The following is a 17,102-nucleotide window of genomic DNA, read 5'->3' on the forward strand; positions in this document are numbered from 1 at the left end:
GGGCACATGAGTTTGCCCGCATTTTATCTAGCTGCTCACGGATGTGGGGACGTGTGCATGTCCTCACCCACCACTTCCGTGGCCCTGTTTTGAATGGCTCAAGGCCCAGTAGTGGGTTACAGCTGGGGAGGGTTGGAGACCCCTGAGTTAAGGAAAGCACATCTACCAAGGAAGGTGCCTATTTAGTATTGTAATCTCAAATTAATTCCCTCCCCCCCTCATCAGTTCTCACCTTCTGCCAGGGATGCAGGTGTTTCTGAGATCTGGCTCCCCAGAGCCTAGTTGGATTGCTCAAGACCCCCAATCAGAAGGTTTCCATTGCTTCTCGGCATCAGTTGTGGGCCCGGCCTATCCTCACAACTGTAGCATTTCCCATCTGTTTCGTTTGGTGGATTAATGTATGTAGGATGCATGTATGCAATGAAGGATTCTGCACAGGGAACTTTCTTGGTGAAAATTAGATTTATACAAAGGAAAGAAGGAAGGGAGGGAGGGATGGAAGAAATCTCCATCTGGGTTCGGTTCCAAGTGGGAAGAAAGACTCTGGAAACATGGAGACTGCTTGGAAAGATTTATTATTTATTATTTATTTATTAATTAGACTTATATACCGCTTCATAGGGCTTTCAGCCCTCTCTAAGCAGTTTACAATTTTTTTTAGCAAATTGAGTCAGCAACTTGCCCCCACAGTCCGGGTTCTCATTTCACCTACCTCGTAAGGATGGAAGGCTGAGTCGACCTTGAGCCGGTGAGATTTGAACCGCTGAACTGCAAATCACAGTCAGCTAAAGTGGCCTGCAGTACTGCACCCTAACCACTGCGCCACCTTGGCTCATTCAATGGTGGACAGGACCACATGGTTTGAGGTCCTGGGGAAAAAAGAGCACATGGGTGAGAGAGGGAGAGAGATTTATGCCCTTTCCTGGGCTCCACCTTGGAGCTTCCTGTTCCTGTGAAAGAAATGTAGTCTGATTGGTTGTCAGAATCCCATGGGGCCATGCAGGGAAAACTTTGTAGATTGTCTAGAGTCCTAGGCTTGGTTGAATATTGTTGGGTGATGTAATCTTCTCAGGTGCCATGTGATGAGCTGGGTAGAGGGCTAATCCTATTATGTCCTGAGGGTGAAGGTCTTTTGTGTTGTAGATAAGTTGGCCCAGTCTTTCTGGGGCTATTAACAAAGGCGGGGGCTGCTTTCTAAGAGCATGTATCTCCTTTTCTTAATCCAGGGAGGTATAATATTCTGCCTTTTTAATATTTCCTAGAATATTTCATTCTTCTAGGAGGGCGGGTGCTAACTTTCTACAGAAAGAAGGACGGAAGGGGAGGAAGAAAGGAAGGGAAGGGGAAGGGAAGGGAAGGGAGGAGGGAGGGAGGGAAGGAAGGAAGGAAGGAAGAGAAAGGGAAGGGAAGGGAGGAGGGAGGAAAGGAAGGAAGGAAGGGTTTGTTGTTGAACTTGATAAGACCATCTTGAAAGCCTAACAACATTTATTTCTATCCCCTTTATACCAAGGAGAATCAAACCAGAGTTATTTTGAGATTCTTTCTCACCCCCTCCAGTTTCCCAGGATAGACTTATTGTTTTTTTCCTCTTTCAATGGCTCCTGGCCTGGTTCAAAGTTATCTCCATACATCGGATTGTTCCTTCCTTCCTTCCTTCCTTCCTTCCTTCCTTCCTTCCTTCCTTCCTTCCTTCCTCCCTCCCTCCCTCCCTCCCTCCCTCCCTCCCTCCATTCCTCCCTCCATTCCTTCCTCATTACTATGTTTTATTTTGTTCTTTATTGTATTTTTTTAAAGGCTTGTATTTGTCAGTTGCCCAGGGGCAATGGGAGTCAGGCAGCATACAAATTGTAATGATGGTGGTGGTGGTGATGATGACGATGATGAAGAAGATGACGACAATGATGACAGTTGGGATTTGAGGACTTATGGTCCCTTAAAATCCAAGATCCTATTGACATCCTTTCAAATTTTCCAGAGTGGTTAAAATGGTGTAACCCAGGGGTGGGATTCTACCGGTTCAGACTGGTTCAGGTGAACTGGTAGCTCCGACGATCAGCCAGGAGTGAATGGGTTCGTCCGACAATCAAATGGGCCACCCGCCTATTCTCCTACCTTAATCTTCTCAGCTGATTTACGCAGCAGAGCAGTTTGCCGCGCAAATCAGCTGTGTTATTCCTCCGAAGAAACCCGGAAGTGAAGATTTCTTCAAACTGCACACATGCACCATCACCGAACTGGTTGTTAGACCGGGAGGATCCCACCACTGGTGTAACCCTCAATTTCCACGTGGGCATCCCTCTGTAGGGCATTAGTTTTTGTCCAGTGGTGAAATCTAATTTTTTTTTACTACCGGTTCTGTGGGCATGGTTTGGTGGGCGTGGCTTGGTGGGTTCCTTTGACTATGTAGTCATGTAACTGGGGGATCAAAAGACAGAAATTAACTTTAACAATGTCCTGCTGGAGCAGGGTTGGACTAGATGCTCACCAGGTCCCTTCCAGCCCTGGATTATCCTCTGAAGCTGTGCCTAGTGCCACATTTGTAGTCAGTCCTTCCTCTCCTTTTTCTCTCCCTTCCTTTCTTTCTTTCTTTCTTTCTTTCTTTCTTTCTTTCTTTCTTTCTTTCTTTCTTTCCTCCCTTCCCTTCCCTTCCCTCCCTCCTTCCTTCCTTCTATCTTTCTCAGAAACTCCCCACACCCCGTTTTTTGCCTAGCAGGCTTTGTAGCTCATAGTTGAAATGATGGGTCCTTGGTACTCTCTAAACCTGATTGTTTTCTTACAGACATCTCATTACCCAGCTAGGTAACATCTTCATTGTGTTTTGTCTTCTTGGAAATCCAATCCTTTGGGAAGGCACCAAGCACGGTAAGCCTGGTTAAGGTTGGCCTTTGACCTGAACTCCTGGGCTTCCCCTCCCTCTCTTTCAGGGGTGATCTTCCCCTACCACCCTCGCTTGGGGCGCTACTCGCTGAATTTCCATGAAGCACAGAAGGCCTGCCTAGAGCAGGACGGCATCCTGGCCTCCTACGACCAGCTGCACGAAGCCTGGCTGGACGGACTGGATTGGTGCAACGCTGGGTGGCTGGAAGATGGCTCTGTCCAGTATCCCATCTCCAAGGCCCGGGATGAATGTGGACGAAAAGACACCCCAGTTGGAGTGAGGAACTACGGCTACCGGCACAAAGACCGGGAACGTTACGATGCCTTCTGCTTTACTTCAAATCTGAACGGTAAGGCGAGTTTTTTTGTGTCACCTGTGCACTTTGTGCAAACATGCCTTTTCTTGCTTGCGTTCTCTCCCACTGGAGAGCCATTTTGGTGGCTATCATAGAGTCATAGGGATGGAAGGGACCTTGGAGATCTTCCAATCCAGCCCCCTTGTTAGGTAAGCTCCCCGTTAGGAGAGTGAGTGAGTTCAGAGAAGGTTGTGGGAGTTGTGTTGGAGAACACACAAACCAGCATACAGAGACACTGCAGTTTAAATAAGCTTTTACTTTCGAGGAAATAGAGGTATCAGAGTCTATCAAACAGTCCTACACAGTCATACACGGATAAGACAGTCAGTCATCAATGTCTTTCAGTTAAGGGATAATCCAAATAACATAGTCCAGTAATCATATAATCAGTTCAGTACTCAGTTTGCTAGCAGTTGGCCCATTTCTGGCCTCGGAAGCCCTCCAGAGCCAGGGGAGAGTCTGATTATGCCCTCCTGGAGGCTTGAGGGAAGCCTCCAAAGCCTGGGGAGTGCAAAAAATGAGTCTACCGAAAGTATCAGAAGTCCGGAAATGAGCCAGTTTCTGGCCTCCAGAGGGCCTCTGGAGCCTGGTAGAGGCCGTTTTTGCCCTCTCAAAGGGAGGAGGAGGATGAAAAACAGACGTCCCAGAAGTCTGGAAATGGGAGAGTTTCTGGCCTCTGGAAGGCCTCCTAAGCCTGGGGGAGGACGTTTTCACCCTCCCGGAGACTTGAGGAAAGCCTCCGGAGCATGGGGAGGGCAAAAACTCCCCCCTGACGTGGTGCAGCAGGCCAACTAGGCCATGCCCACCATGGCCAGGCCCACCCCAGGAACCGGGCAAAGAACCGGTTGCTAAAATTTTTGAATCCCACCCCTGCATCCTCTTATTAATTGTTTGTTTTCAAAGGAAACCAAGAAGCCCACAAAAATGTGGATGGACAATTTGCCAGCCAACGGAGGTTAGGCTTTAAAGCTTCAGCAGATTGTGACTCACATAATTAGGAGAGGCGTTAAGAGGAAAAGCTGCATATATATATGCAAAGGCAACAGTAAAAATATTGGGTTTCTGTCTGGATGGTCTCTTGTAACGAGCCAATAGGCTTCCCCCCATATTTGGGCATACCAGGGGTTGTGACACTAAATACATATACATATACATATACATATACATGTGCATGTACATGTGCATATGCATATACATATACATATACATATACATATACACATACACATACACATACACATACACATATGTATATATACAAATACATACATACACACACATACATACACATACACACATTGATTGTGTGTGTGTGTATGTGTGCATGTGTGTATGTATGTATATACTGTGTATATATATATATATATATATATATATATATATATATATATATATATATATGTATACATATGTACATGTATATGAACAATCTTACATGGGAAAAGACCCGAATACAACAAGACCAGCATATGTGTGTGTGCGTCTGTGCATGCATGTATGCATATCTACATACATACATACATACATATATTATATTATGCATACATATATATATATATTATATTACACACACACACACACACCACACACACACACACACACACGTGTTATGCAAGGGAAGATTGTATGCTGTGCTCCCTTTGCATAATTGATACAGGTCACGAAACCCCTCTTGACTTTCCAAATGGATCATGAAGAGATGCCTCCGGCTTCGCCACATGGATAAATCCTTTCACCCTTCTGGTTTGGACCTTTATTGCTCCCTGCCCTGATCCCTGAACTGTACGGTGGGAATCTTGGATCGTTTGTGGGCAGCTGTTCTCGCCTGTGGAACCATAAGGCCGGTCCAATTTTTAGAGCAAGCCGTATTTGAGCAGCCATAAATCAAACTGTCTGAGCCATAAAAACTGTAATTAGAGAGGGGGGGAAGCAGGCGAGGGGAATGCGTTCTTGATCTTAGCCGTGGAAAAGCAGCGAGCCACAGCTTGTCTGCGCTAGTTCATAAGAAAATGGGATGTGGTCTCTGTGTGCCTATAATCTATAATAGATGGGGCTGTTTTAATGATGGTTTGGTGCTTGGAGAAAGTATTTCTGTTCCTTTAAGGCAGTGTTACTCAAGCTTGGCAACTAGAAAAATGTCTGGACTTCAATTCCCAGAATTCCCCTGATCGATCAATCAATAGATAGAGAGGTAGAGTGATAATAGATAAAAGGTTGATAGGTGATAGATAGAAATAGATGATAGATAGATAGAAAGATAGAATAGATAGATAGATAGATAGATAGATAGATAGATAGATAGATAGATAGATAGAAAGATAGATAGATAGATAGATAGATAGATAGATGATAGATAGATAGATAGATAGATAGATAGATAGATAGATAAGAGAGGGATGGATAGATAGATGATAGATATGATAGATGATAGATAGATGTATGTATGTATGTATGTATGTATGTATGTATGTATGTATGTATGTTTGTATGTATGTAATGGAGAGAGAGAGAGAGAGAGAGAGATGATAGATAGGTAGGTAGCAGAGGTGGTATTCAGCAGGTTCTGACTAGTTCTGGAGAACCGGTAGCGGAAATTTTGAGTAGTTGAGGAGAATTGGTAAATATCCCCTCTGACTGGCTCCACACCCATCTATTCGCTGCCTCCTGAGTCCCAGCTGATCGGGAGGAAATGGGGATTTTGCAGTAACCTTCCCTGCCACGCCCACCAAGCCACGCCCACAGAACCGGTAGTAAAAAAATTGAATCACCACTGATATAGAGGTAGATAGAGCAATGAAAGGTAAATAGGTATAGGTGGTAGATAGAAATAGATGGGAGGGAGGGAGGGAGGGAGAGAGGGAGGGGGGAGAGAGAGAGAGAGAGAGAGAATAAGTGCAGAGAAAGAATCGTAGTATAAGCTGAAGATATTCTCCCATTGTGTGTATGGGTGTTTAACAGATGGCAATCTTGGGCCACCCCATCCTACCCATAAATCCTGCCACAAAACTGGGAAGGTTGGAAGGAAAGAGAAGACGAGGATAACCCCAATAAAGTGGATGGACTCAGTTACAGTAGTGATGGGAGCACCCACTCTTAGAACAGCTCAAGGACCACTTTAGAAACAGCTCATCGCGGAGGGAATCTATCTATTGTGGTTCTCAAAGAGTCAAGATTGACTTGATGGAGAAAATTAATCAATGTGCCGAAAACCATAATTTTCGACCGTTCTGCCTGGTTTATGTTTCCCAGAGCTTTTAATGGATGGTCCATTTATAGCGGTCCAGACGACACAGCACGGGGAAAGTTAATTTATTAGTCAATGCAAGAAAATGAAACAGCCAGTTCCCACAAATCATAGCAACACATTTAAGAGAAAGCTCGGGCCATTTCCGGCAGTTTATGATCTCGCTCCTTTGGGCTTCGTGCCCCACGAGGGACGCAAAAAAAAAGAAGAAGGAAAAAGAGGTGGTAATTATGCTTGGAGCTGGCAAGATGATGGAAGACTCTGATGGGATTTATCCCGAAGAGTGTAAATTAACTTTTTCTTAGGGGGAATCCAGGCAGGGGGGCAACAGAGGTTTCATTTATGTAATCAGAGGCCAGCAAAGTAGCAGCAGATCAGCCTTGAAACGAAGTGCTTTCATCAACTCCATCCATCTTTGCATGGGAGGCATTTAATCTCCTGTTGTTCGCCTTGATTATGTGAAGGAAACTGTGTGTGTGTGTGTGTGTGTGTGTGTGGTGTATGTGCATATGTGTGTGAGTGTGGGTGGGTTAAAGCAGTGTTTCTCAACCTTGGCGACTTTAAGTCCTGTGGACTTCAACTCCCAGAATTCCCCCAGCCAGCTCTGCTGGCTGGGGGATTCTGGGAGTTGAAGTCCACAGGACTTAAAGTTGCCAAGGTTGGAAACACTGGGTTAAAGAATGAGATACTGTATTTTTCAGACTATAAGACACACCGGTGTATAAGACGCACCAAGATTTCGAAGAGGTAAGTAAGAAAAAAAAGTTTTCGTCCTCCCCGGCCCCCAGCAGCACTCTGCAGGCTTCAGCAGGGCTGGTGGGAAGGCAAAAATGCCCGCTTTTTGCCAAAATGGGGGCATTTTCCCTTCCCCCAGCCCTGCTAAAGCCTGCAGAGTGCTTCTGGGAGGTTGGGAAGGCAAAAACACCCCCACTTTTGTGAAAAACGGCCCATTTGTTGCCCATTTTTCACAAAAATTGGATGTGGGGGGGGCGGGGCTTTGGGAGGCCAAAAATGACTGTATTTGGTGCATAAGATGCACCAACATTTCCACGCTCTTTTAGGGGGGGAAAGGTGCATCTTATACTCCGAAAAATACAATATATCCCGGGAATAAGATTCTTTTTAAGCTAAGATCAGTGTAGAGATGTCATTAATTTCTTTATTTCTTTTTTCTCAATAGATTTTAGACTGTGTTTGTTAGAAATCCATACCGTGTACGGGTTCTGGGAAGTCGGGGGGGGGGGAAGGAGGAGGGGGGTTGGGGGGGAGGGTGGAGGGAGGGGTATACATTAGGCTAGACAAAAATTTGGTGGTAAACTAGAACTATTTTGACACACACACAAATTGTACTCTGATGTCTTACTGATTGAGGAATGATGAAATGTTTGTTTTAAAAAAAATAAAACTTTTGAACCGAAAAAAGATTCTTTTTAAGGACAGGAACACAAGGCCTTGCAGCCTGAGAAAACTGAGTGAATAGAATTCAGGGAAGCCGTGATACAGGTAGTCCTCGACATATGACTACAACGGAGCCCAAATCTTTCACTGCGAAATGAGGCAGCTGAGATTTTTTGCACGCCGAACCCGTTGTAATGCCGGAAGGAACCCACTCCGGTGTGCAGTATCTTTATATTTCAGGAACCAGTGGCCCAAGGGAGCAGTGGTGGGTTTCAAATTTTTTTAGAACCTCTTCTGTAGGTGTGGCCTGCTTTGTGGGAGTGGCTTGCTGGCCATGTGACCCAGTGGGAGTGGCTTGCCAGCCATGTGACCGGGTGGGATTGGCTTACCAACCATGTGACTAGATGGGCGTGGCCAACTTGTAAAATGTGGTGAAACTCACTTAACAACGCTCTTGCTTAGCAACCAAAATATTGGCTCAGAAACTCTGCCATTTGAAGCACGCAAGTCTTAAAGCTGTCAAGTGACAAGACCCCTGCACCCCTCACCCTTTAGGAAAAAAACCCAGGGGTGTTCAAACTTGATAGCTTTAAGACTTGTGGACTTCAACTCCCAGAATCCCTCCTCTCGCTCTTCATCTTGATGATGTGCAGACGGGCGGGGGGAGGGAGCTGGAACCGGTTCTAAACGGCACTGTAGATGTGTGGAACCTCTTCTATAGAAGAGGTTAGAACTGGCAGGAACCCACCCCTGCAAGGGAGTCACAAAAGCATCCTACAGTTTTTTATAATATCCAAGATCCTTTCATCAGACGAGTGCTTCTCAACTTCAGCAACTTTAAAAGAGGTGGACTTCAACTCCCAGAATTCCACAGCCAGTCATGCTGAAGCTTCTTCCATCAGATCACCAGTGTTTTTCACCTTTAGCAACTTTAAGATGGGTGTGTTGTGGCCCGCCAGCGGCCTGTGGATCTGGTAGCAGACTCAGACAGTGAGGAGATTGGGGAGGAACCTGGGCCAGTCCTGGAGTCTGGGGAAGGCTCTGACGAGGGCTCTGCGTTGGAGGCAGAGATGGGGCCAGGGTCATATGCCAGTTATCATCTGCCTTCAGAGTCAGACATCAGTGAGGCAGACGAACAGCTGGAGCCTCTTCCCGATGTGCGCATGCACAGAGCTGCCAGGAGAAGGGAACAGCTAAGGAACAAGGGCCGACTCAGGAATAAAGGCACGGGTGGATGATAAATGGCCCCTCCCATAGGGAATAAAGAGGAGCGAAAGGGGAGGGGAGTTTGCAGGAGACATTTAGTTCAATTCATTAAAGTGAAGGTCTATTCCTGACTTCTTGCCAAGGAATTGCTGCTACAGTGCAGCGTTTGGAAGATATCGGCCTGGCAGCTCTCCAAGCCTGATAAAAGTCGGTAGTTGTGAAATCTCTTGAAAGACTGTTGGTCGGACTTTGCTGGAGAGGAATTCACTTTAAACTAAATAAAAGAGGGTTTATCGGGACGAGGAGTCAGCTTCGTGTTTTGGGGAAGCCTAGGTCAGAACAGGGTGGACTTCACCCAAGCTGGCTGGGGAATTCTGGGAGTTGAAGTCCTCCCGTCTTAAAGTTGCCACAGTTGAGAAAATACTGCCATAGCTCCTAGTTGTGGGGGAAGGGGAGGGAGGGGTGGTTGTGAGAAACAGCTGCAGCTCTTTAAAGGTGTGGAATTCCAATTTTCACCTTTCCTGCCACTCCTGATCCAACTCACAGCTTCATGCTAGATCCCCGGAGAGGCTGCAGGCTCACATCGCATCTTGCCCATTTGGATCACACCAGCAAGGCTTAACGGCTGAGATCTTCCCTCGTGGGTTGGATGCATGCCCGGGCCAGGTTCACTTTCTGCCTGCTGCGTTATTTACACTCAATCGTGCTGCTTGGCCAAATTTAAACTTATTCCCAAGCAAATGGGTAGAAACTAATCAAGGAGAGAAGCAACCTAGAACTAAGGAGAAACTTCCTGACAGTTAGAACAATTAATCAATGAAACAGCTTGCCTCCAGAAGTTGTGTCTGCTCCAACACTGGAAGTCTTTAAGAAGAGATTGGACAACCATTTGTCTGAAGTGGTGTAGGGTTTCCTGCCTGAGCCGGGGGTTGGACTAGAAGACCTCCAAGGTCCAGAGGTGGGTTCCTACCAGTTTGCACCTATTGGGTAGAACCGGTTCGTCAAATCTACCGAACCGGTTAGAAGAGGTTCCACCAGTGGACCCGGAAAGCAGGCCACACCTACAGAAGAGGTTCCAAAATTTTTTGAAACCCACCACTGGTGGGTGTGTAATGTCCCACAATTAACTACGCATTAATAATGATCTAGTAATATTTCCTTATACATTTTAGGGACCTTTCCTTACATAATTGGTGTTTTCTTTCATACTTTTGGATTTCTAATTTCTGTTTCCATTAGTTGGCAATTGCTAAAACCAATCCCACATGAAAAAGTATTCAAAGCCTTCTTGATTTTAATTGTCAATTTATTTATTCCTGCACATTGTAATATTTGTTCATTTACATATCTCTGTTTTTCCACTGTTGTGCAAACACAATTCCAGCAGCTGCTAACATGTGTAAAATTAAATATATATTATACTCCCTTTCAAATAGCCAACAAAATATTTCTGGTTTTAATTCCATATCTTGCTTTACAATTGCTTCTAACCACTTACTTCTGAATAGCTACTTGGACTGACCTAAGTACTAATTCATAAATTCATATCTGGTCACATGGGTGGCAAGCCACTCCCTCAAAGGAGGCCACACCCACAGAGTAGGTTCCAACAATTTTTGAAACCCACCACTGCCAAAGTCCCTTCCAACTCTGTTAGTCTATTCTAAATACGACAGATTTTCTTCTAAAAACAAAAATTAGAACGGCTCCAAATGTCTTCGTTTCTTATCATTATGCCTGGACAACTTTTGTCCCTCAATGCCTCCTCACCTTGGACTGTTCTTCGTTTCTGGGAATCTTCGCTTGACTCTCCTCCGGATATAGGTAATCCTCGACTTACAACTGTAATGTAAGTCAATTTGGCAAATATTCCATTTCTCAGGCTGGGGGGTCAAACATTATACCCCTCAGACAGGGTCCGCAACTTGGGAGTCCTCCTGGACCCACAGCTGACCTTCGAACACCATTTGTCAGCTGTGACCAGGGGGGCATTTGCCCAGGTTCGCCTGGTGCACCAGTTGCGCCCCTACCTGAACCGGGAGGCTCTCACAACAGTCACTCGGGCCCTTGTGACCTCTAGACTGGACTACTGCAATGTGCTCTACATGGGGCTGCCCTTGAGGAGTATTCGGCGACTTCAGCTAGTCCAGAATGCAGCTGCGCGAGCGATTGTGGGTGCACCTCGCTTCACCCACGTAACACCTATCCTCCGCGAGCTGCGCTGGCTACCTGTCGATCTCCGGATACGCTTCAAGGTGCTACTTGCCACCTATAAAGCCCTTCATGGTAGTGGATCTGGGTACTTGGGAGACCGCCTACTGCCGATCACCTCCACACGACCCATTAGATCTCACCGTTTAGACCTCCTCCGAGTTCCATCTGCTGGCCAATGCCGACTGGCCACCACGCGGAGGAGAGCCTTCTTGGTGGTAGCCCCGACCCAATGGAACGATCTCCCCGTGGAGCTTCGTACCCTCACCACCCTCCAGACCTTCCGCACAGCCCTTAGAACCTGGCTATCCCGTCAGGCCTGGGGCTAAAGATTGTAACCCGCCCAAATGGTATGAATGTTGCGTTTTAATCATGTATTGTCTTATCTGTAAAAGTCTGTCTCCCCTTCCTTTTGATTGTGAGCCGCCCTGAGTCCCCCCAGGGAAAAGGAAAAGGGCGGCATACAAATAAATAAACAAAAAAAAATGGAACTTTCGCGTTATGGTCATAAGTCATGATGGCCATAAAGCGGGTCACCAACCCGATGTTATGACCTGTTTTGAAGCAGTTGTTAAAAGGAACCCATTGTTCTCCAGCAGCATTTTTTGCCCAAAATAAGAAGAAAGTGCTGGGTATAGGCAAGAATAGTACATTGTGGTTGTAAATTCATGTTAGGGAACTGGAGACTAAAATATACAAAGAAGGGTTACAGGAACTGGGCATGGCTAGTCTAGTGAAGAGAAGGACCAGGGAAGACATGATAGCAGTCTTCTAATATTTGAGGGGCTGCCGCAGAGAGGAGGGTGTCAAGCTATTTTCCAAGGCACCTGTTAATTGTTCTAACTGTCAGGAAATTTCTCCTCAGTTCTAAGTTGCTTCTCTCCTTGATTAATTTCCACCCATTGCTTCTTGTTCTACACTCAGGTGCCTTGGAGAATAGTTTGACTCCCTCTTCTTTCTTTCAAGATCTCCAACCTTGGCAACTTTAAGACTTGTGGACCTCAATTCCCAGAAGCAATTCTGGGAATTGAAGTCCACAAGTCTTAAAGTTGCCACGGCTGGAGACCCCTGGTATAGAGTCTCTTGCTTGAGGGGGGGGGGTTGGACTAGATGGCCTACTAGTTCCCTTCCAACTCTGCTAATCTGTTAAATCTGGTTGATGAGTGCCCAAAATTCAGTCCTGTGACCATGGGGCTGGCACCATTGGAACTTCGGAATAAAGTGCCTTCTAGGGCAGTGTTTCTCAACCTTGGCCACTTGAAGATGTCTGGACTTCAACTCCCAGAAATTCTGGGAGTTGAAGTCCAGATATCTTCAAGTGGCCAAGGTTGACAAACACTGTTCTAGGGGATCCATTGTAACTTTGAGCGCTTGCTAAGTAACTGGTCATAAGTCAAGGATTACCTATAACTAGGTTGCTAACCTCAGCGGCTAAGATGCTGAGTTTGCCTATCAGGAAGGTCGGCAGTTCGGCGGTTCGAATCCCTAGCGCCATGTAACCAAGTGAGCTCCTGTTACTTGTCCCAGCTTCTGCCAATCAAGCAGTTTGAAAGCATGTAACAATGCAAGTAGAAAAATAGGGACCACCTTTGGTGGGAAGGTAACAGCATTCCGTGCGCCTTCGACCTTTAGTCATGCCAGCCACATGACACTTCTTCAGACAGTGCTGGCTCTTCAGCTTTGAAATGGAGATGAGCACTGCCCCCTAGAGTCGGGAACCACTAGCACATATGTGCAAAGGGAGCCTTTATCTTTAACCTTGATGTTGAACACTGGGAGAACGGCAGGGACTCAGTAACGTTCACCACCAAGGGTAGATTGAAATTTTCCACTCTTATGGTCATTGTTGAGGTTGGGTATTTTAAAGACATTTGGGCGACGTTTTACCTATGAGAGTCCTTTGTGGGGCAGGAAGGACTTTGGGAGCCAATTATAGATAGTCTTCAACTTGCGACCACAATTTTTTTTTTTTAGGTAATATTTTTTATTTTTTCATTTTCATACACTCACATGTATACTGTGCATAGCCAACACCATACAGTATTAAACAATAATTGCATCAATTCCTCTTGTCAACAATACCCCAGAAAATAGAAACCCAATATACTTCTTCCACTCTCCATACACCTCTTTCTTCTACCACCCTCCAACTTTCTATCTTCCCTCCATCATCCCCCTCTACCCTACTTCCCCTCCCCCTCTACCACACCTCTCCCCACATCCACTCCCCCCCTTCCTTCTCCCCTTCCCTCCCACCCTCTCTCCCATCCCTCTCTGCCCACCTTTCTTCTTTCCCACTCCTCCTCCCCTTGGTGTATTTCCACTATATGTCAGTGTACTTAACTTATCCTATTTTTAAAGAGAGATGAAAGAAAAACAGTATACATGTGAAGTCACATTACATTGCGATCTAACACATCGTGTCTAACCTAATATATATCCCTCCCTCCCCCCACCCGACCCCCCGACCCCCCACCTCCTTCCCCCCCCCGACTTCCCAGAGCCCGTACACGGTATAGATAACTTGCGACCACAATTGAGAGCAACATTTCTATTGCTAAGGGAGGCTAAAGAGCCGAGGTGGCACAGTGGTTAGGGTGCAGTACTACAGGCCACTTCAGCTGACTGTGATCTGCAGTTCAGCGGTTCTAATCTCATCAGCTCAAGGTTGACTCAGCCTTCCATCCTTCCGAGGTGGGTGAAATGAGGAACCCAGACTGTGGGGGGCGATATGCTGACTCTGTAAACCGCTTAGAGAGGGCTGAAAGCCCTATGAAGCGGTATATAAGTCTAATAAATAAATAAATAATAAATAAATTGTTAAATGTGTCTTGCCCCATTTTGTGACCTTTCTTGCTGCAGTTGCTAAGTGAATCACTGCGGTTGTTAAGTTAGCAACCCAGTCATTAAATGAATCTGGCCTAACCCTTCGACTTTGCTTGTCGGAAGGTCGCAAAAGGGGATCGCGGGACAATGGAACGAAGCATCCAAATTTTGATTGTGTAATCGTGGGAAGCTGCAAAAAATGGTCGCAAGTCACTTTTTTCAGTGCTGTCGTAACTTTGAACGGTCACCAAACCAATGGTTGTAAGTCGAGGATTACCTTAAAAGGTCCCCATGTATGCTGCAGATCATAGGACAGGGAAAGCCTAACCCAGGGGTGTCAAACTCGATTGCATTGAGGGCCGCATCAGGGTTGTGTTTGACCTTGGGGGGGGCGTGGCCAGGGGGGGCATGGCCAGCTCAACGTATCAACATCACTCCTGTTGGGGGTGCCTGTGGCAGCCCAAGTGCTCTACCAGCAAAAACAGGCTCCTGAGCTCCGTTTTCAGCTACCACAGCCTCCTGCAACCCTCTGCCAGTGAAAACGGAGTTTGTGTCTGTGTGTACCAGCATAACTCTGGAGCGCCTTGAGCAGTTTCAACCGAACGTGGTACACAGATGACTTACGCTCTGGAAACAAATACTGGGGGTGGGGGGCTAGGACACCCCTGGTATGTGTGTGTGCGTCTGTGTGTGTTGTGTTCTTGCATAACTCTGAAGCGCCTCAAGCAATTTCAACAGTTTTCATTGGCAGAGTGGTTGCAAGAGGCCATGGTAGCCGAGGTGGCGCAGTGGTTAAATGCAGCACTGCAGGCTACTTCAGCTGACTGCTAGATCAGCAGTTCAGCGGTTCAAATCTCACCGGCTCAGGGTTGACTCAGCCTTCCATCCTTCCAAGGTGGGTAAAATGAGTACCCGGATTGTTGTTGGGGGAAATATGCTGACTCTGTAAACCGCTTAGAGAGGGCTGAAAGCCCTATGAAGCGGTATATAAGTCTACTGCTATTGCTATTGCTATTGGTAGCCGAAATTGGAGCTTGGGAGCCCGTTTTCACTGGCAGAAACAACCTGGGCTGGTCCTTTGCTATTTCCAGGATGATCCCACGGACCAGATCTAAGTACCTCTTGGGCCGAATCTGGCCCCCCTGCCTTAACTTTGACACCCCTGCTTTTCTTTTCTTTCTTTTAAAATAATTTTTATTGAGCTTTTTACAAAACAACACGTAAAAAAACCATACTCTAAATCAGTGTTTCTCAACCTTGACAACTTGAAGATGTCCGGACTTCAACTCCCAGAATCCCCCAGCCAGTGAATGCTGGCTGGGGGATTCTGGGAGTTGAAGTCCGGACATCTTCAAGTTGCCAAGGTTGAGAAACACTGCTCTAAATCCATTCTTCCCATTCCTAAGACATCGGTATATCCCCTTTTGTTTATCGTCATGCATACTTTCCATCCGGTTCGCATTTACAATTTGACGCCCCCTGCTTTTCTAATGCTCTCCCCTGCTTCTCCTCCCCTTGATCTCTTCCAGGCAAAGTCTTTTTCCTCAAAACCTTCCGCAAGCTCAGCTTCCCCGAAGCCGCCTTGGCCTGCAAGCGAAGCGGAGCGACGGTGGCCAAAGTGGGCCAGCTCTACGCCGCCTGGAAGATCCAGCTCTTGGACAAATGCGAGGCCGGCTGGGTCGGGGACGGAAGCGTCCGCTACCCCATCGTCAACCCCAGGTCTCGCTGCGGGGGCTGGGAACCCGGTGTTCGCAACCTGGGCTTCCCCGACAAGAAATACAAACTCTTTGGGGCCTATTGCTTCAAAGAGGCGGGTGGGGAGAAACCCCCCAAAAAGGACAAGGATGCTCCAGGAAGATGGAAAGCCTTCCATGTATAAATAGAAACGGGGGGAGCCAAAAGCTCACTGCCTCCGTTTTATTTGCTGTTCGAGCCACGGAGACGAGATTTGTCTCCCTCTCCTCTTTTTAGGGGAATTGTTATTTGCGTCCAAAAAGAAATAAAAAGGGGGTGGCAGTTTGGTTGCGTAGTCCTCAACTGAAAGGGAAGGACTCCCGCTTCCCCAGTAATTTAGCTGGAACGTCCAGAATTTGGGGAAACCTTGGAAGGTCTGGCATGCGCTGGATCATCGTCTGGCTGGAGCTGACCCCGCTGATCCTTGCCTGCTCGCCCGAATCTTCTTCAGCATCTCCGAAGAAAATAAGTCGCTTTAGCCTTTTGCATTTGCTGCTACATTGCTGATGATGTTACTTTGGGGGGGGGGAATTTGTCATGGATTGGGGCAGATCTCCCTTTGGAACGATCTCCCCGTGGAGATTTGTACCCTCACCACCCTCCAGACCTTCCGCACAGCCCTTAAAATCTGGCTATCCCGTCAGGCCTGGGGCTAAAGATTGTAACCCACCCGAATGGTATGAATGTTGCGCTTTTAATTATGTATTGTTCTTATGTGTTAAATGTTTGTTTCCCCCTTCCCTCGAGTTGTAAGCCGCCCTGAGTCCCCCCAGGGAAAAGGGCGGCATATAAATAAACTTTCATAACTCATAACTCATAACTCAGAGGAGACCTCTGAGCAGAGTGGACTGGCGAAGGGGCTGTGTTTTGCAACTCGTCAGCCATACCCAGTGCCACGTCTTTGGAGAAGACTGAGGATTCTCTGTTTTCTTGCACAATCCCCAAAGGGAGTTGAAAAATCCAGAAAAGGAGGAACCCCCCGCCCCGCCTTCTCCGCTCCAGCAACTTCATCCTGAACTTCATCGGGATGGGAGCTTCATCCCTGGAAGCTTTCAAGAAGAGACTGGACCGTCACCTGTCAAAAATGGCGTAGGGTCTTCTTGGGCAGGGGGTTGGACTAGATGACCTACAAGGTCCCTTCCGACTCCCTTCATCTGTATCTGTAAGTTTTCATCCTGAAGGCATTGACTGCGGCAGAGAAGACAGATTTCTCTCCTTTGCTCTCCTCCACGTTTTCCGTTGTCCTGCTT

General features: G+C 46.8%; 1 protein-coding gene across 1 annotated transcript in view; it reads left to right on the forward strand.

Moving 5' to 3' along the window:
• Positions 1 to 15,997, forward strand: part of HAPLN4 (hyaluronan and proteoglycan link protein 4) — a 32,026-nt gene extending 16,029 nt beyond the window's left edge. The window contains exons 3-4 of the mRNA XM_032214315.1: positions 2,925 to 3,227; positions 15,648 to 15,997. Of these exons, the coding sequence (XP_032070206.1) occupies positions 2,925 to 3,227; positions 15,648 to 15,997 (653 nt within the window). The remainder of the gene's footprint in view (positions 1 to 2,924; positions 3,228 to 15,647) is intronic.
• Positions 15,998 to 17,102: the final 1,105 nt, after the last annotated feature.

This window comes from Thamnophis elegans, chromosome 1 (assembly GCF_009769535.1).
Source record: "Thamnophis elegans isolate rThaEle1 chromosome 1, rThaEle1.pri, whole genome shotgun sequence".
Taxonomy (NCBI): domain Eukaryota; kingdom Metazoa; phylum Chordata; class Lepidosauria; order Squamata; family Colubridae; genus Thamnophis; species Thamnophis elegans.